This window comes from Emydura macquarii, unplaced genomic scaffold (genome assembly GCF_026122565.2).
Source record: "Emydura macquarii macquarii isolate MOO-44397 ecotype Brisbane River unplaced genomic scaffold, CSIRO-AGI_Emac_v2 contig_527, whole genome shotgun sequence".
NCBI lineage: Eukaryota > Metazoa > Chordata > Testudines > Chelidae > Emydura > Emydura macquarii.
In genome coordinates, this window is record NW_027130664.1 from 629,401 (window position 1) to 643,907 (window position 14,507).

The 14,507-nt window shown below is 70.2% G+C and overlaps 2 protein-coding genes across 2 annotated transcripts; one reads left to right on the forward strand and one right to left on the reverse strand.

Moving 5' to 3' along the window:
- Window positions 1–551: 551 nt before the first annotated feature.
- Window positions 552–7,759, reverse strand: DCST1 (DC-STAMP domain containing 1). The gene is given in 18 exon segments (XM_067539323.1): window positions 552–855; window positions 1,350–1,463; window positions 1,707–1,789; window positions 1,792–1,848; window positions 2,208–2,324; window positions 2,607–2,705; window positions 2,708–2,732; window positions 2,968–3,063; window positions 3,244–3,343; window positions 3,838–3,995; window positions 4,327–4,448; window positions 4,853–4,996; window positions 5,127–5,304; window positions 5,510–5,649; window positions 5,845–5,973; window positions 6,085–6,159; window positions 6,555–6,680; window positions 7,660–7,759. Coding segments are annotated over 18 exon segments (2,112 nt in total). The 3' UTR covers window positions 552–606.
- Window positions 7,758–13,944, forward strand: DCST2 (DC-STAMP domain containing 2). Its single transcript, XM_067539210.1, has 15 exons — window positions 7,758–7,959; window positions 8,265–8,435; window positions 8,685–8,786; window positions 8,873–9,067; window positions 9,398–9,463; window positions 9,742–9,955; window positions 10,106–10,263; window positions 10,394–10,558; window positions 10,636–10,803; window positions 11,018–11,118; window positions 11,250–11,380; window positions 11,794–11,915; window positions 12,059–12,152; window positions 12,829–13,080; window positions 13,506–13,944. Exons 1-15 carry the CDS (start codon window positions 7,758–7,760, stop codon window positions 13,633–13,635), a joined length of 2,271 nt encoding a protein of 756 aa, XP_067395311.1. The 3' UTR covers window positions 13,636–13,944.
- Window positions 13,945–14,507: the final 563 nt, after the last annotated feature.

Genomic DNA, 14,507 nt, shown 5'->3' on the forward strand with positions numbered 1-14,507 from the left:
AGGAAACGGGAACGGGCGTGGGGGTCACAGGGTCAAAGGGAGGGAACCGGAAGGGGACGCCGAGCGGAGAACCCCGGACAGCGCCCGCTGCTGCTGCTAGGGAGCCAGTGGGCGCTGCCCAGAGGAACTCTGCCTGGACGTGTGATCGGAAATAGGCCTGCAGTCGCAGAGCACCCTCAGCCCACCTCCTCGCCCTGGTCTTGTAGACGGCCACTTTGGCCAGGGCCAGGAGGAGGTTGACGAGGCGGTCCCGCGACTTTGTGGGGCCCAGATGGGGTGTGCCTAGAGGAACAGGTGCGGGGAACAGTGCAGCCAGAACCGCAGCAGGAGGAGCCGGACCAGGGGCTGCAGCCTGGCGCACTCGAAGTGGACGTGTGCCAGGGTCTCCCTCACGCCGCAGCAGGGCGGGCGTTGGGGCGAGGGGTGAACCGCGCCAAGTACGCGCCCGTGCTCACGGCTCCTTGAAAGAGCCGCCAACTGATGTGCCCGGCGGGCCGCTGCTGGGGGGGACGTGAGGCGCGTTTTCACCTGCACAGGAACGGCAGCCAAAGTCCAAGAGTAGCATCTGTTTAATGCGCCAGGAGCCGCCCGCCGGCCCCCCACGCCTCAGTCCGCGTAGGCCATCTGCTCCTCACCGCTGCTGTCTCCAGACAGGGGCTCGGGGCCGGGGCTGCAGGCGAAGCAGACCTGCCCCATGTCCCTCCAGCAGGGCCGGCAGTACACGGTGCCGCAGGCGGGCGCCGGGCACAGCTGGGAGCTCCGGCTCTCGGGCGAGCCGCACAGCACGCAGTACCGGCGCAGCCAGCGGCGCAGGCGTGGGCAGCAGAGGTAGATGCGCTCCAGCAGCGGCTTCTCCTGCAGCAGGGACCAGGCCGGGGTCTCTCAGTGGGGGGTGGGCAGGGGGTCTTCTCCATAGGTTCCCTGGGCCGGGGGCTTTGCTTGGCCTCCTCCCCAGGTCTGAGCCCCGGGTCTTGCCCTGGCTGGGGTCGGAGCGTGGGGGGGTCCCTTCCCGGTGGGGGAAGGGCTGGGAGCAGGGGAAGCCCTGCCCTGGAATTGGGCACCAGGACAGAGCGGGGGAGGAGCAGGAGTGACACAAGCTGGGGGGGCTGTGCCTGGGGGGGGAGGCGTCCGCCTGTCACAACAGGGGTGCAGAGGGGTGTGCAAAGGCTCTCGCCAGCAGGCGGGCGTGTGGCTGCCATTTGCACAGGTGCACAGAGGCTGTGGGCATGCAGCGACATGGGTGTGCAGAGGCGTGTACGTACACGCAGGCGTGCACACGTGGCTGCCCGCTGCCATGGAGCGCCGGGCCCTGCCCATCCCGCCCCCGTGGCCCCGACACCTGCACTCACCAGGGCCTGGTGCCGCCGGGCACGCTGGGCGAGGCGTCTCCTCTGCAGCCGGACGAAGGCCTGGCGCTTGTGCAGCAGCTCGTTGTACAGGAAGAGAATCCGCTTCTTCTCCCGCTGGCCGGAGGGGAGAGCCTGAGGGGCGGCAGGGGGGCAGAGCCCCTTCCCCAACTCCACTCACCTGGACCTGGCAGTGACCCCGCCCCACCCACGGGAGCTGGGGCCGTCCCCCAGGAGTAAGGGGGGCGGGGAGAATTCGGAGCACCCGAGCAGAGACAGGAGGGACCGGAGGGGAGGGGGAAACCTTGGCGCGTGTGGGGGCCGAGGGGAGGGAGGGGTCAGTGGGGCAGGGTTGCTCACCTTGGGGAAGTAGAAGGCGGCGATGACGCGGCGCAGCCGGTGGGCGTATGCCTGCAGCAGGCACAACAGCACCAGGGCCCCCAGGGGAGGCAGCTGGCCAGGTAATCTCCCTGCGTCATGGCCTGGGGCTGCGGCAGGCAGGCTGGGGGGGTGGACAGACAGACGGACAGGCAGGGTGAGGCCGCGGCGCCATGTTCCTGCCTTCCCCCAGCCCAGAGCAGCCAGAGCTCGGGAAGGGGAGTGGGCGCTGCCCTGGGAAGGACCCAGTGAATGTCCAGAGGGGAGGGGAATAGCCGCAGGGAGAGCTGGGCCCAGCCCTGCTCCTCCCCAGACACAGATGCCCAAGGCCTTAGAGAGCACCTGGGCTTGGCCTGGGCAGCAGCCCCCGGCTGGGTGGCGATGACGGGCTGCGCCCGCAGGAGCCCTATGTCTGGGTGCTGAGCACCCTCCGTGTGGGGGAGGGGTCTCCCCACCCCCGCCACGGTAGCCAGCCCCCCTCACCCAGGTTAGTCGACTCCAGCGTCATCTCGGAGGACGTGTTCAGGGCGCCGATTGTGCTCCGGAGCAGCCGGGCCAGCAGGGAGCGGCCCCCAACCCGCACCTCCAGGTGGTGGCTGCCTGCGGGGGGGGGGCGACACTGGGACACAGAGGATGCAGGTGGGGCGTGGGGGGGCCTAGGGGAGGTGGGGAGGGGAGTTGGTAGGCCCTGCCTGGGGGGCTGGAGTGTGGGTGCCCCCCACCAGATATTGTGAAGGGCACTTGCTACTGCAGGAGTGCCATGGGGCTGGGGAGCTGTGCCCATCCCGATGAGGGCGCCATGGGGCTGTGCCCGTCCCAGTGATGGTGAGGGCGCCATGGGGCTGTGCCCGGTGGTGGGCACTGCCCAGGCCGGGCGCTCACTGCGGAAGGAGTACTGCACGAAGGAGTGGTGCCGGATGACGCTGAACATGGTGTACAGCAGGTGGTCAAGGCCCCAGGCCAGCAGCAGGAACAGCAGCGGGGGATGCACTCCAGCAGCTCCAGCATCTAGGGGGTGGGGGGGGGCATGTCACAGCCTCCCCCAGAACCGCTGTGCCGCATGGGGCACCCGCAGCCTGCCACACGCACCCCGAATCCCAGCCCAGGCTCCCCCGAAGCGCACAGTGCACTGCTTGGGCAGGGGGTGAGCAGCCAGGCCCAGCCCGTGCTAGCATGTGTCCCCCGCCCCGCACTCACCCCCCCGCTCACCCCCCGCCCCGCTCGCCCCCTGCCCCGCGCTCACCATGCTCTTCAGCTCGGGCGGCTGCACGGCTGGCCTGCAGGGGAAGATGACGCCGGAGACCTCGGCCTTGTGCAAGGGCAGCAGTGTGCGCTTCTTCTGGAGAGACGGAGCCGAGCTACTCAGGGCCTGGTGCCAGGGCCCTGTCCCGCCCGAGGGCCCCTCACCCCCCACTCCGGAACAGCAGCGGGGGGCAGGGCAGTTTGGGGGCTGTTTGCTTGGGACCCATCCCCCCCCCCGGTTCCCCATCTCCACCTGGAGCCGGCCACGCCCCCTCACCTGCTGCCAGCGCCGGGCGTCGATCTGGCGGAAGTAGGTGGTGATGTAGAGGTTGTCGAAGCGGATGTCATGGTTGTAGTGGTTCGTGTAGGAGAACGCGCTGGGAGGGGAGGCGGCGGAGCTGACACCTTGGGCCCTGCTGGGCACCGCCTCCCCGCCCAGTTCTGGGCACTGCCGGACGGGCACAGGGGCACCGTGCCCCACGTACTGCTGCCCGGGGAAGCCTCTTCCCAGAGCGAGCACAAGCCCCAGCGCTCAGGCTGCTCGGCTCATCCGCTGAGCGCAAAGGGCTTTACAAAGTCAGGAGCCCGGTTTCCGTGTCATGGATGGGGAAACTGAGGCACAGAGCAGAGCCAGACCTTGCCCCGGGTCACTCCATGGCCAGGCTGGGACTAGAACCCCAGGCTCAGTGTCCCAGGCTGTGCTTTACCCACTAGGTCAAGCTGCCTCCCACAACATCCCCCCGGCCCCAGGGCATGTTGGGTGCCAGCCCCTGGGAGTGGGGGATCGGTGCCACCCCATGCAAAGGACTGAGCCCTCCCCAGCTCGCCATGCCCCCCGCTCCCGCCCCCCAGGGGCCAGCGGTGAGCTCACGAGATGAAGACGAGAAGGAAGGTGCAGGAGAGCAGCACGCGCAGCACGGAGATGGCCTGGCCCAGCTGGGCACTTCGCTGCCGCACCTGGGCGGTCACCTCCTCAGTGAGCCGCTCCCGGGACACGTTGATGCCCATCAGCATATCCTGGGTCCCATGCTGGGGGGGGGGAGCCAGTCAGCATGTGTGTGCGCCCCACCAGCCCCTCCCCGGACACTGCCTGCTCCCTGGGGGGCCAGCGCGGGGCCCGGCTGGGGGCTGGGCATCTCACATGTGGGGCACTTTGCATGGGGAGCATCAAGCAGCTTTGGGGCCCAGATGGGGGAAGGGGCCTTATGGCCAGAGGGGGTGGGGGGGACAGGGAAGGTGCTATATTCCGGGGGGGGGGGATGCATTATGCCCTAGGGTGGGGGAGGTCATGGGGGCAGGGGTGGTGGAGGTGCGGATAACAGCCCTGGGGAGGGTTGGGGTGGGGGCGGGGGGCTCACACCTTGACGACCAGCTGGGCGCTGAAGTCCCGGCTGATGCCCGTCACGGAGCCGTTCACCTTGTCGTAGGTCTGCCCGAAGTTACCCTCCACGGGGATCTTGTCCCTGCACCAGGCGTGCATCACTGGGGGGGCGGGGGGGCGGCGGGATGAGCTGCCGGGAGTGGAGAGCCCCCCACCTACCCCCCATCCCGTGGTCTGTCCAGCCATCCCCCCGTGGGCACAGGCCCCTCTGTTCCCTCCCCAGATGGGGGGCCCTGGGCTCCTAAAGTGTGGGGGGGGCTTCCTGGCTCCTCCAGGCTGAGCTGGAGCCTGTGCCAGGTCAGGCAGCGCCAGGGCCCCGGGAAAGGCCCAGGGTGGGGGGGGGGCAATGGAGGGAGGGTCTCTCCACCTTCAGCAGCAGGCCTAGTCCCCCCACCTGGCACCTGGCAGCCCTGCTCTCCCCAGCATGGGGCTCCCAGCCCCTCCCCCGTGGGGGCACCCCCTGCCCCCCAAGCCACCCCCAGCCCAGGGCTGCCCGGACACGCACCGTGAGCCATGTGGCAGAGGAACTTGAACTTCATGGGCAGGCAGAGCAGGTGGCTGAGCAGGGGCACAGCGACGCGCCGCACACAGGCCGTGTGCTTGGCATCGAACCAGTCCTGGCAGCGCCTGACGGCCTCCTCGATCACGTCTGGGGGGGGGAAGCAGGTCACTGGCCCTCTCGCCACGGCCCAGCGCAGCCCCCCCGCCCCGCAGAGCGAGCGCAGCCCGTGGCCTGGCCCTGCCCCAGCCCCAGCCCCACCCCAGCCGGGCACACTCACATTTGCAACGCAGTCTGGTTTTCTGCTCGTACAGCTGCTGCGTGGTGGGGGCGCGGCGCCCCTGGGCCCGGCGCGGGCGCTGCACGCCGTACCCCGCCTCGCTGGCCACCTGCTCGTTCAGGCCGGCAAAGGCCCGCGAGACATTCTGGGCCTCGGCGTTGAGGGTGCGCCCGCTCCTCTGCGGGGGGAACCGGTGCTGACGGGGGCGGGCGGACGGGACCCTGTCCGGGGCTGAGTGCGAACCAGCCCACCAAGGGAGCCCCCGGACCCCACTGCCCAGCCCCCCAGCCTGGCCTACCAGTGCCTCCATCCCCTTCCCCAGCCACCTCCCGGTGCTCCGTGCCCCCCAGCCAGGCTCTCGGTGCCCCCCTGCCCCCCCTCACCACCATGTCGCGCAGCACGGCGCGCAGCGGGGCCGTCGACACCCTCCAGACCTGCCGGCTGTGGTTGATCTGCAGCTCCACGGTGCAGCCCACGGAGCGGATCACCTCGTCCAGGTTGTGCCGCATGTTGGCGATGGGGCCTGGGGTGGGGCCACGTGGCGAAGTCACAGCCCTGCCCGCCAGGGCCCGGGCTGGGGACGCAACCCCGGCGAGATGGGGGTGGCAAGAGGACAGTGGGAGACGAGTCACCCCAGGTACCCCGGGTGAGGGTGCACCACACCCACCTGTCTCCAGCCTCACCCCGAGGGCGGGGGCAGGGGCGGGGGGATCCTTACCGTCATAGACAGCAGCCAGAACGTAGGTGAGCAGGTAGAGCCGCCCCTCCTTGCCCAGGAACTTGGGGGCGACAAGGAGGCTGGCGCAGCGGAAGTGCGGGGAGGTGCCCCAGCCCAGGGCGCAGACACCTGCAGGGGACAGGGGCTGAGAGAGCAGGTGGCTTCTCCCCCCGCCCTGGGCACCCCCCCCGCCCTGAGCACCCCCCCGCCATGGGGCACCTGCTTCACCTGGTCACTCACCTGCCATCCCGTACATCAGCTTGATTTTGTGACCCTCGTCCATGCTCATGGGGACGATGAGGAGGTGGAAGAGGCCTGGAAAGCCAAGAGGCGGGAGCCGCCCTGAGCACCACGCCCTGCCCTCCAGCCCCACACATGCCCAGCCCCGCAGCTGCGCCATGCCCGTCACTGTGGTATCAGGCCCGCTGCAGGCAGGCCCCAGGCCTGGTCAGCGCAAGGAAATGGCACCGATGTAACAAAATGGGTGTGGAGGCTGAATAGGTAAATGGGGGCGAGCCCCCCCAATAGCCCACGGACACCCCAACACCTCCCAGACACCCCCCACTGTCACCCCGACACCCCCGTTGCCACCTACGCCCTGGCATTCCTGGCGCCCCATCACAGGCTCCCAACCAGCAGCAGGAACCCCCATCTCCCGTCCGTGCTGGGGCCCACCTGCCCCAGGGACCAGGCAGGGGTGGGGAACTCACCGAGGGCGAGGAAGCCCCCGACGCCCACGCCCAGGAAGAATTTGCTGGGGCAGAGCTGGTCCGGCTGGCTCCAGAGGAAGCGGGTGCAGCACGCGGGCAGCAGGCTCAACACAGCTCGCTTCAGGGCTGTGCGGAGAGAAAGGAGCTAACGCCCGGGTCCCCCAGAGCCCTACGGCGGCTGCTGCCCCTCCTAGAGCAGGCGCTGGGGCCAAGGGGTCTGGGGCCAAGGCCAGGATCCCGGAGCGAGGGAGGTGTCTCACTAGAATTGGGCGGTTTCTGCCTCCTCGGTCTACCCATGCCAGCTGTGCTCTCCTCCCCTCCACTCTGCCAGGGATCCCTGCGCCCGCTCGTATCCCGGCAACGGGCAGCGATGCTGGGGCTCCCTGCACCCGGTATCCCAGCAACAGGCAGCGATGCTGGGGCTCCCTGCGCCCGCTCGTATCCCGGCAACGGGCAGCGATGCTGGGGCTCCCTGCACCCGGTATCCCAGCAACAGGCAGCGATGCTGGGGCTCTCTGCGCCCGCGCCCCGTATCCCGGCAACAGGCAGCGACGCCCGCCGTGGAATCCTGCCCGAGAGGGACTTCCTGGGGCGCTGTTGGCCTTGATTCTCCAGGAGTGGGACGCCAGGTCCCTGTGCCCCTGCAGAGCTGCCCCAGCCACACCCCTCGCCAGCGCAGCCCCTCGGCGTGTGCCACCTGCCCCAGGCCCAGCTCGAACCCGGAGCCAGACCGGCTGGGCTGGTGAGCTGGAGAAACGACGCCCCGAGCCAGCATTGTCCCCAACGGGGCCCAGCCAGTCTCTGCATCACCCTAGCCCCCAAGCCCGGCCGATCTCAACCCCCCCACAGGCCGAGCCCCGTGGGCCAGCCCCAGGCCCAACACTTCCCCAGAGAGCATGGCTGGGGTGGGGCAGGGACGGGGGGCCCTGGGGGCGGGGCAGAGGGGCAGGGGAGAGTCTGAGAGGGACCATGGGGCTGCAGGCATCTGGGTCCCAGCAATGTCTCATCTCTCCCCAGCCCCAGGCCCCGTACCGTGGGGTGAAACGGAGGATTGGGGAGTCCCCCCCCCCCCACCGCGCCAGCTCCATGGGGTTCTGCTCAGCACTCTGGAGAGCCCTGGGCATGTCCAAGAAGGGCCCGCGGGCCAGCAGCAGGAAGGGCCGTGGGGGGCCCCAGCTGGTGGGGGAGAGCGCCGTGCGGGCCATGGTGCGCAGCGCGGGCGGCTTCGCCCTGGGCCTGACCCTCGCCAGCCTCTACGGAGCCCTGGTGCTCCTGGCACAGAGCTACAGCATCTGGTACTGCCTGCTGTCCACCGCCAGCCTGGGCGCCGGCCTGGGGCTGGGCCTGGCCTTCTCCAGCAAGGTGCGCGTGACTGTCCTACTCGTGCTGCCCCACATCTTCTCCAGTAAGCACCCCGGCCCCGAGACCACCAGCCCAGCCCCCCAGGTGTAGGGGTGTCACCCTCGCACCCCATGGGTCCCCTGGCCCCGAGACCACCATCCCCAGCATAAGGGCGTTGCCCTGGCTCCCCCGGCCCGGCCTATAAGCCATGCCCCTGCCTTGCAGGTGGTGAGCAGCCACGGGGAGTGGGCGGAGGTGGGGCACCTGTCCTGCTGCCACTCGCCCGGCTCCCAGCCGGCCTCCCCACGCCCTGCAGCCTCTGCCCCGCCTGCCCCACTGACGCCGTGGGGTGCTTGCCGCCCCCTGCAGAGCAGGGGAAGAACATGCTGCTGCTGCTGGCGCTGGGCATGGCCATGCAAGGGCCGTGTGCCAACATCCTGCGGAACTTCGCCCGCGCCGCCGAGTCCGTGTCCTGCGGGGCCGAGCTCACCCTCAACCAGACGGCGGAGCTGCTGCAGAGAGCGCGGGAGCCGCTGCTCAGTGAGGGGGGAGGGGTCACAAGTGGGGAGCGGCGGGGGGTGGGAAGCACCCGTTGCGGAAGCTGGGGGGAGGGCCAGGTGTTTCGGGGGGACTGGCCCATCCGGGGGGCGCTATGGAGAGGTTCCGTGCAGGGAGCAGCGGGTGGGGGCCCCTCAGGGAGCTGTCTGTGGGGGGGTTCGGGGCAGTGTCTGGGGGGCTGGATGTGGCGTCTCTCTCCCCGGCTCCCCGCTGCTCACTGTGCCCCCCCAGAGGCGCTGACCAGGATCAAGGCCATCGCCCAGAAGGCCAAGGTGGTGGGCGACCGCGTCCGCAAGTTCTTCCGCTCCGTCATGAACGCGGTGCGGCACGTCGGTGAGTGGGGGGCAGCCGGGCCCCGCCCCCACAGCACCCCATGGCTGCCGCCCCCCCTCATGCCCTGCCCCGCCCTGCCCCCCCAGCCCGGGCCCTGCGCAACGTCTGGTACTGGCTGGTGCACGTGGGCGAGGTGTGCAACGGGGACCTGGGCGCTCCCCACCGCAAGTGCCTGCGGCTCTTCGACGCCGCCAAGGACGAGTGTGAGCGCGTCATCCCCGGCCTCTTCTTCCTCTGCTACGTCGTGCTGGCCTTCAAGCCGCTCTGCGGCCTGGCCAAGGGTGAGCGCCTCTGGGGGCGGGGCCAATGGGGCTGAGTACCTGTGGGGGCGGGGCCAATGGCGGCGGAGCACCTGTGGGGGCGGGGCCAATGGCGGCGGAATACCTGTGGGGGCGGGGCCAATGGCAGCAGAGCGCCTCTGGGGGCGGGGCCAATGGTGGCTGATTGCCTGTGGGGGCGGGGCCAATGGCAGCGGAGCGCCTCTGGGGGCGGGGCCAATGGTGGCTGGGAGCGCGGGGGCCCCTCGGGGCCTGCTGGGGTGTGGCTGGCCGATGCAAGGAGTACGGAGCCCGCCCAGCTCCCCTGGCCACAGCCCTCTGTTCTCCCCGCAGCGCTCCTGGTCTTCTGCGTCATACCCCGGTACCTGCAGCCCTTCCTGCGCAGGAGGGTCGTGGCCCGTGAGTGCCGGGGCCCATGGGGGGCGGGGGGGTAATGGCCCCAGGACGGCATCCCTCCACGTGCTGCCATAGAGCCCAGCGTGCGGGGCGTGTGCCCGGGGAAGGGGCAGCCCTGGGGGACCCACACCGGGCTCCCTGGCAGTGCCCCCCACTGGCCAGGTGCTTTGCCGTGCCCCCCCTCTGCCTACCGGGCGCTCAGCCCACCCCCGGTCACGCTGGGCCCAGGACTGCCCCCTCCAGTCCCCGGCCGGTTCACATCCCCCCGGCTCTGCCCCCAGCCGTCCTGAGGGTGCTGAGCCGCGTGCGCAGGGAGTTCGAGTTCAACATCTCGGCTGTGCACCGCTTCGACGTCAGCCTCAACTCCAGCAAGAGCCTGGCCCAGGTGGCCCTGGACATCATGGAGGACGTCAGCCTGCGCCTGCAGCCGGCCCGGGAGCTCCTGGGCCTCTTCGCACACGTCTCCTCCTGCGTCATCCTCTACCTGTACCTCCAGTGAGTGGGGGGCTGAGCGGGGCTGGCCGGAGCCTGCCAGGGACACCCCCAGCCAGGGGCAGAACCCAGGAGTCCTGGCCCCACTCCCCCCCCAGCCAGGCCTGGTGCCCCCTCCCCGTGACGCACCCCTTCAGGCTGGCATCCCCGCAGGGCCCTGCTGTACCGCAGGCGGTACCTGCGCGACGACACCTTCGACAATCGGTACATCACGCGGCGCTTCCTGGCGATGGACGTGCTGCGGGCGCGGCAGGGCAGGCCCACGGTGCTGCCCCTCACGGCGCGGGAGAGCACCAAGTACATCTGCCCGGGTAGGGGCTGCAGGGCAGGGCCTGGGGCAGAGCCGGGAGCAGTGGGCGGGGGCGGGGGGCTGCTCTCACCCAGCCGCTGCCCCCTCTCAATGGGGCGCCCCCCTCCCTCCCTCCCTCCCTGCCGGCACAGGCTCCCCGTTCCTGCTGATCCGGGAGCGCTTGGCTTACGGCCTGGCCCTGGTCAACGTCCTGCGCCACGTGCTCTTCGGCCTCACCCTCATCCTCGTCGACTACGGCGTCTTCTGGCTGCTCGACCTGGTGCGCCACCAGCTGCACGGCGAGATCGTGGCCCGGGGTGAGTGGGGGAGCCTGGCACCCTCCCTGCGCCCCCCCCCCCCCCCGGCCGCGCTGACGCGGCCCGTCTCCCCGCAGCCCCCGTGGTGATGAGCGTCAGCGTGAACGGGACGGGCTACACGGGCGAGATCTACCGCGACCTCGTCTCGGCCTTCGACGCCCTGCAGCGCGGCAACGTCAGCGTGCTGTCCCGCCGGTGCCGCCTGCGCCCGGCCGAGCCGGACTACCGCACCTACCTGCTCATCGGTGAGCGGCGGGGGGGGGCCCGTGTGACTCCGGGGGGGCACCCAGGCGCATGCCCCGTCAGTGAGCACAAGGCCCCCGGGGAGAACTAACGCCACACCCAGCCGGGGGCTCAGCCACGGGCCTCCCCCCAGCTGTGGGGCTGGCAATGCCGCCCCCGCGCCCAGCACACCCTCCCACATGGTGCCCCCCCATGACTGGCCCCCCCTGCTGACAGGACTCATGTACGGCGCCTGCTTCTTCATCGCCATCTTCGGCAGCTACGTGGGGCGTCTGCGCAGGGTCGTCTGTGCCGCGTATTACCCCTCCCGCGAGCAGGTGAGACCCTGCCGGGGCAACGGGGAATCTCCATCCCCCACCTCCCCGCCCCCATGAGCCTCGCAGCCCCAGTCCCCCACCCCCTGCTCACCCCCACCGGACCCCCCGGCGCTCACTCCCCGCTGCCCTAGGAGCGGACCTGCTTCCTCTACAACAGCATCCTGACGCGGCGCACGGGCCTGGTGCGGGCCCTGCTCCGGGCCACCAAGCGGCGAGCAGCCGACGAAGGCCACGCCAACCCGCTCCTCATCCTCGCTGCCAAGTAAGGGAGCCCCCAGCGGTCCGGCCCCCCACTCTCCTCGGGGTCCGGCCCTACAGGAGCTTTGGTGCCAGGTAGCCAGGCAGGGCTGGGCCGTTCCCTGGGGCACCTGCAGGGGCTCGGCCAGCGTGGGGCTGGTGGGGCTGCCCTACTCCACCCTGGGGAAGGGAGCCCGGAGCCTGTGCAACTCCAGGCCCCTGCCTGGCCGATATGGGGAGCAGAGCGGGCCGGGGGGCCAGCTCGTGCCCTGACCCCTAGTCCGAGGTGGCGTTACCCAGTCTGAGATCCCACGGGCCCATCTCCCCTGCATGGCCCGTGACCCCCACCCCCCACCGTGCCACCCCCCTTGTGCACCTCGAGCGACCGTCTCTCCCCTCCCCTGCACGTCGAGTGACCCCCCCGCTCCCTGCCCCTAGGGTGCCCCTGTGTGGCTGGCTAGCGCGGAAGCTGGGCGTCCAGCATCAGTACTGCGTGGGCTGCGGGCGCGGGGACGCCGCCAGCCAGGACTTCGTCACCTGCATCACGCCTGGCTGCAAAGGTAGGACGCGGGGTGCAGGTGACAGCCCGGGAAGGGGCGCCTGGGCCTGAGGGGGAGCAGGGGGCGGAGTGGCACCTCCCCCAGGGCACGGGCGGCCTGAGCAGCGTCTGACGCCCCTGCCCGTGCCCGGCTTCCCTCCCCAGGGATCTACTGCCCAGAGTGCTACCAGCTGCTCAGCAACGTCTGCTCCATCTGCATGGCCCCCCTGGCCTACCAGGGCGACCTGGACGAAGAGATGTGAGTGAAGGTGGGAGGGGCCAGGCCCCCACCGTGGGGCACTGAGTCCCACCCAGGGGTGGCTGTCAGCTGGTGGCACCGTGGCCAGGGCTCGGGCAGCTGGGGCTTGTCAGGCAGTGACATGAGAATCCCTGGGGAATTTCAGCCTGGGGGGGACAGAACACGGCTCCTCCCGTGGGCTGCCTGCCCCCCTGTCCCAGCCCCGGGGATGGCTGCTGGGGGGCAGAATGTGTCCCCATCCCATGGAGCAGAAAACCCCAGGCTCTCAGGCTGGCTCTGCTCCCCCCCCCCCGCTGTGTGACCCATGGGATGGCTCCTCTGCCTCCCCACCACCCAGCCTGAAATGGGGAGCGGAGACCCCCATGCAGCCCCCCAGGCTAATCTCAGGCTGGGGGCCTGACGTGTTATTTCTGCCCCCCCCGGCCTGGCACCGGATGTTTGATGCCAGCTGTTCAGAGCCAGTTTGCAACGGCCATAAACTGCAGCTTGGGGACAAAGCGCCGGGGGGGGGGGGGGGGGCACGGGGCCGCCCCGACCCAGCCCCTGGGGGATGCGAGCTGGCAGCTCTGGCCGGGCCCCAGCCTGGGGGGTTCCAGGCTGCTGGCGCGTGAGAGCCACAGGGCCCAGCAGTAGGGGGGAAGGCTCCCCAGGCTCAGCCTTGCCCTGGGCCCCACAGCGACTCCAGTGACGAGGAGACCGTGGGGCTGTGGCTGGGGGCCGTGCGGGCGCTGCGGGGTCAGGAGCAGAGGCAGCGGCTGCGCCAGCTGCTGAGACGACGCATCCGCCAGGCTGTGCGGGGCCACGGCTCCTGCCGGCGCCTGCCCCCGGAGCTGGCCCAGCGGGTCCAGGCCCAGCTGGAGGAGGAGAGCGGAGACAGTGCCGGGACCAGCACCCCCAGCCCCGGGCCAGCAGCTGCAGACAGCTCCAGGTGAGAGGCTGGGAATGGGGGGGCTGTTGAAGGACATAGGGCGTGGGGGGGCAGATCCAGGGCCCAGCGCGGCTGCTGTACGGGACCCATGCAGCGCCAGCACAGGCTGCCTTTTCGCCCCGTTCCTGACATCGCTGGCCCAGGTCACAGCCTGGCCTGAAACATGGGACGATTTCGATGGCGGCCGGGGGCGGCTGGGCCAGGGCTGAGTGGCCTTGGGACCTGACGCGGGGGGTCTCACCCCCACCCCACTGGGGCCTGGCTGCCCCACCCTCACGCCTGCCCCCTGGGGAGGGGGCGCTGGCCCCCTGGAAGAAGCAGAGCGGGGAGAGGCAACACACGGGGCCCAGCAGGATTGTGTGGGGAGGGGGAGCAGGGCCCCTGGGCTAGCCCCGATCTTACTAGCCCCACTCTCTGCCCCCCAGTGACCTGGACTTTGGCTACCAGGAGCAGCCCGAGGACAGCGAGGGGGAGGGAGGGACCCAGCCGGTGCCCAGCCCCCCGGAGCAGGGCGAGCTGGAGGAAGTGAAGACAATGCCAGACACCAGCCACTGAGGAATGCCAAGGAGATGACGGAGGGGGCCGATGGGGGCACTGGGCAGAGGGCCCTGCCCCCCAACACACAGCTGGCTTCGGGACAGAGACGGCGGGAGGGAGGGAGGGGGCAGCAGCGTCAATAAAGTGCCCTGCATCCCAGGTTGGTCTGTGCACCCAGCTCTCTGCCCTGAGGGGAAGGGCTGCAGGGCCGAGACACCCCCTCCCTCCCACGGCTACAAGGACAGGCCCTAGCGTCTGCAGCCCCCCATCTCTCTGCCGCCCCATTTACCCCCTGCCCCGCCAGGCGGCACTATCGACCCCACAAAGCCCCACCAAACCCCAGCCCTCGCCATGCAGCAGATCCACCCCACAGCAGGATGCGGCCCGCTCCCCCGGACAGACAGACAGACAGACAGACAGACGGGAGCGCGGAGGGTCCCTGCTTCTCCGTTTATTACCAAGCAGCCTTCATTTAAAAAATAAAAATAATAGCAACCGAAAAGCGCGTGCGGGGCCCGGCCCGGGGCCTGGGCCCGATCCTGGGCCGGCACCCGCGGATTCGATTCTTCGTTTGGTGTCTTTACACTAGAGAAGTTCAAGTAGCCGAGATTTCAAGTTCACCATAAGGCACTTTAAAGCCAGGCCAGGCCCTGCCTCCCCCCCCCCCCCCCCCGTGGCAAAGGCCGGCTGCGGGCCGGCAGACAGCGCTGGGACAGAATATATTACATCATCTCTTTAAATATAGATCCACTCTGGCGGGAGGCGAATGCTCCCGGGGCGCTGGCGGGGCTGGGGCTCTGCTGCCAGGGCAGACGGGGAATGTGCAAATGGCGGAGGCGCCCGGAAAGCAGCCAGGAAAGCCCCAGCTCTGGGGTGACCCAGGGGGCTCG

Excerpts from the sequence above, each read along its gene's own strand:
- DCST2 (XM_067539210.1), top strand. The coding sequence starts at position 7,758 with ATGGTGCGCAGCGCGGGCGGCTTCGCCCTGGGCCTGACCCTCGCCAGC. Across the intron at positions 8,436-8,684 it reads AGCGCGGGAGCCGCTGCTCA|AGGCGCTGACCAGGATCAAG; the intron begins GTGAGGGGGGAG and ends GTGCCCCCCCAG. Across the intron at positions 9,956-10,105 it reads ATCCTCTACCTGTACCTCCA|GGCCCTGCTGTACCGCAGGC; the intron begins GTGAGTGGGGGG and ends GCATCCCCGCAG.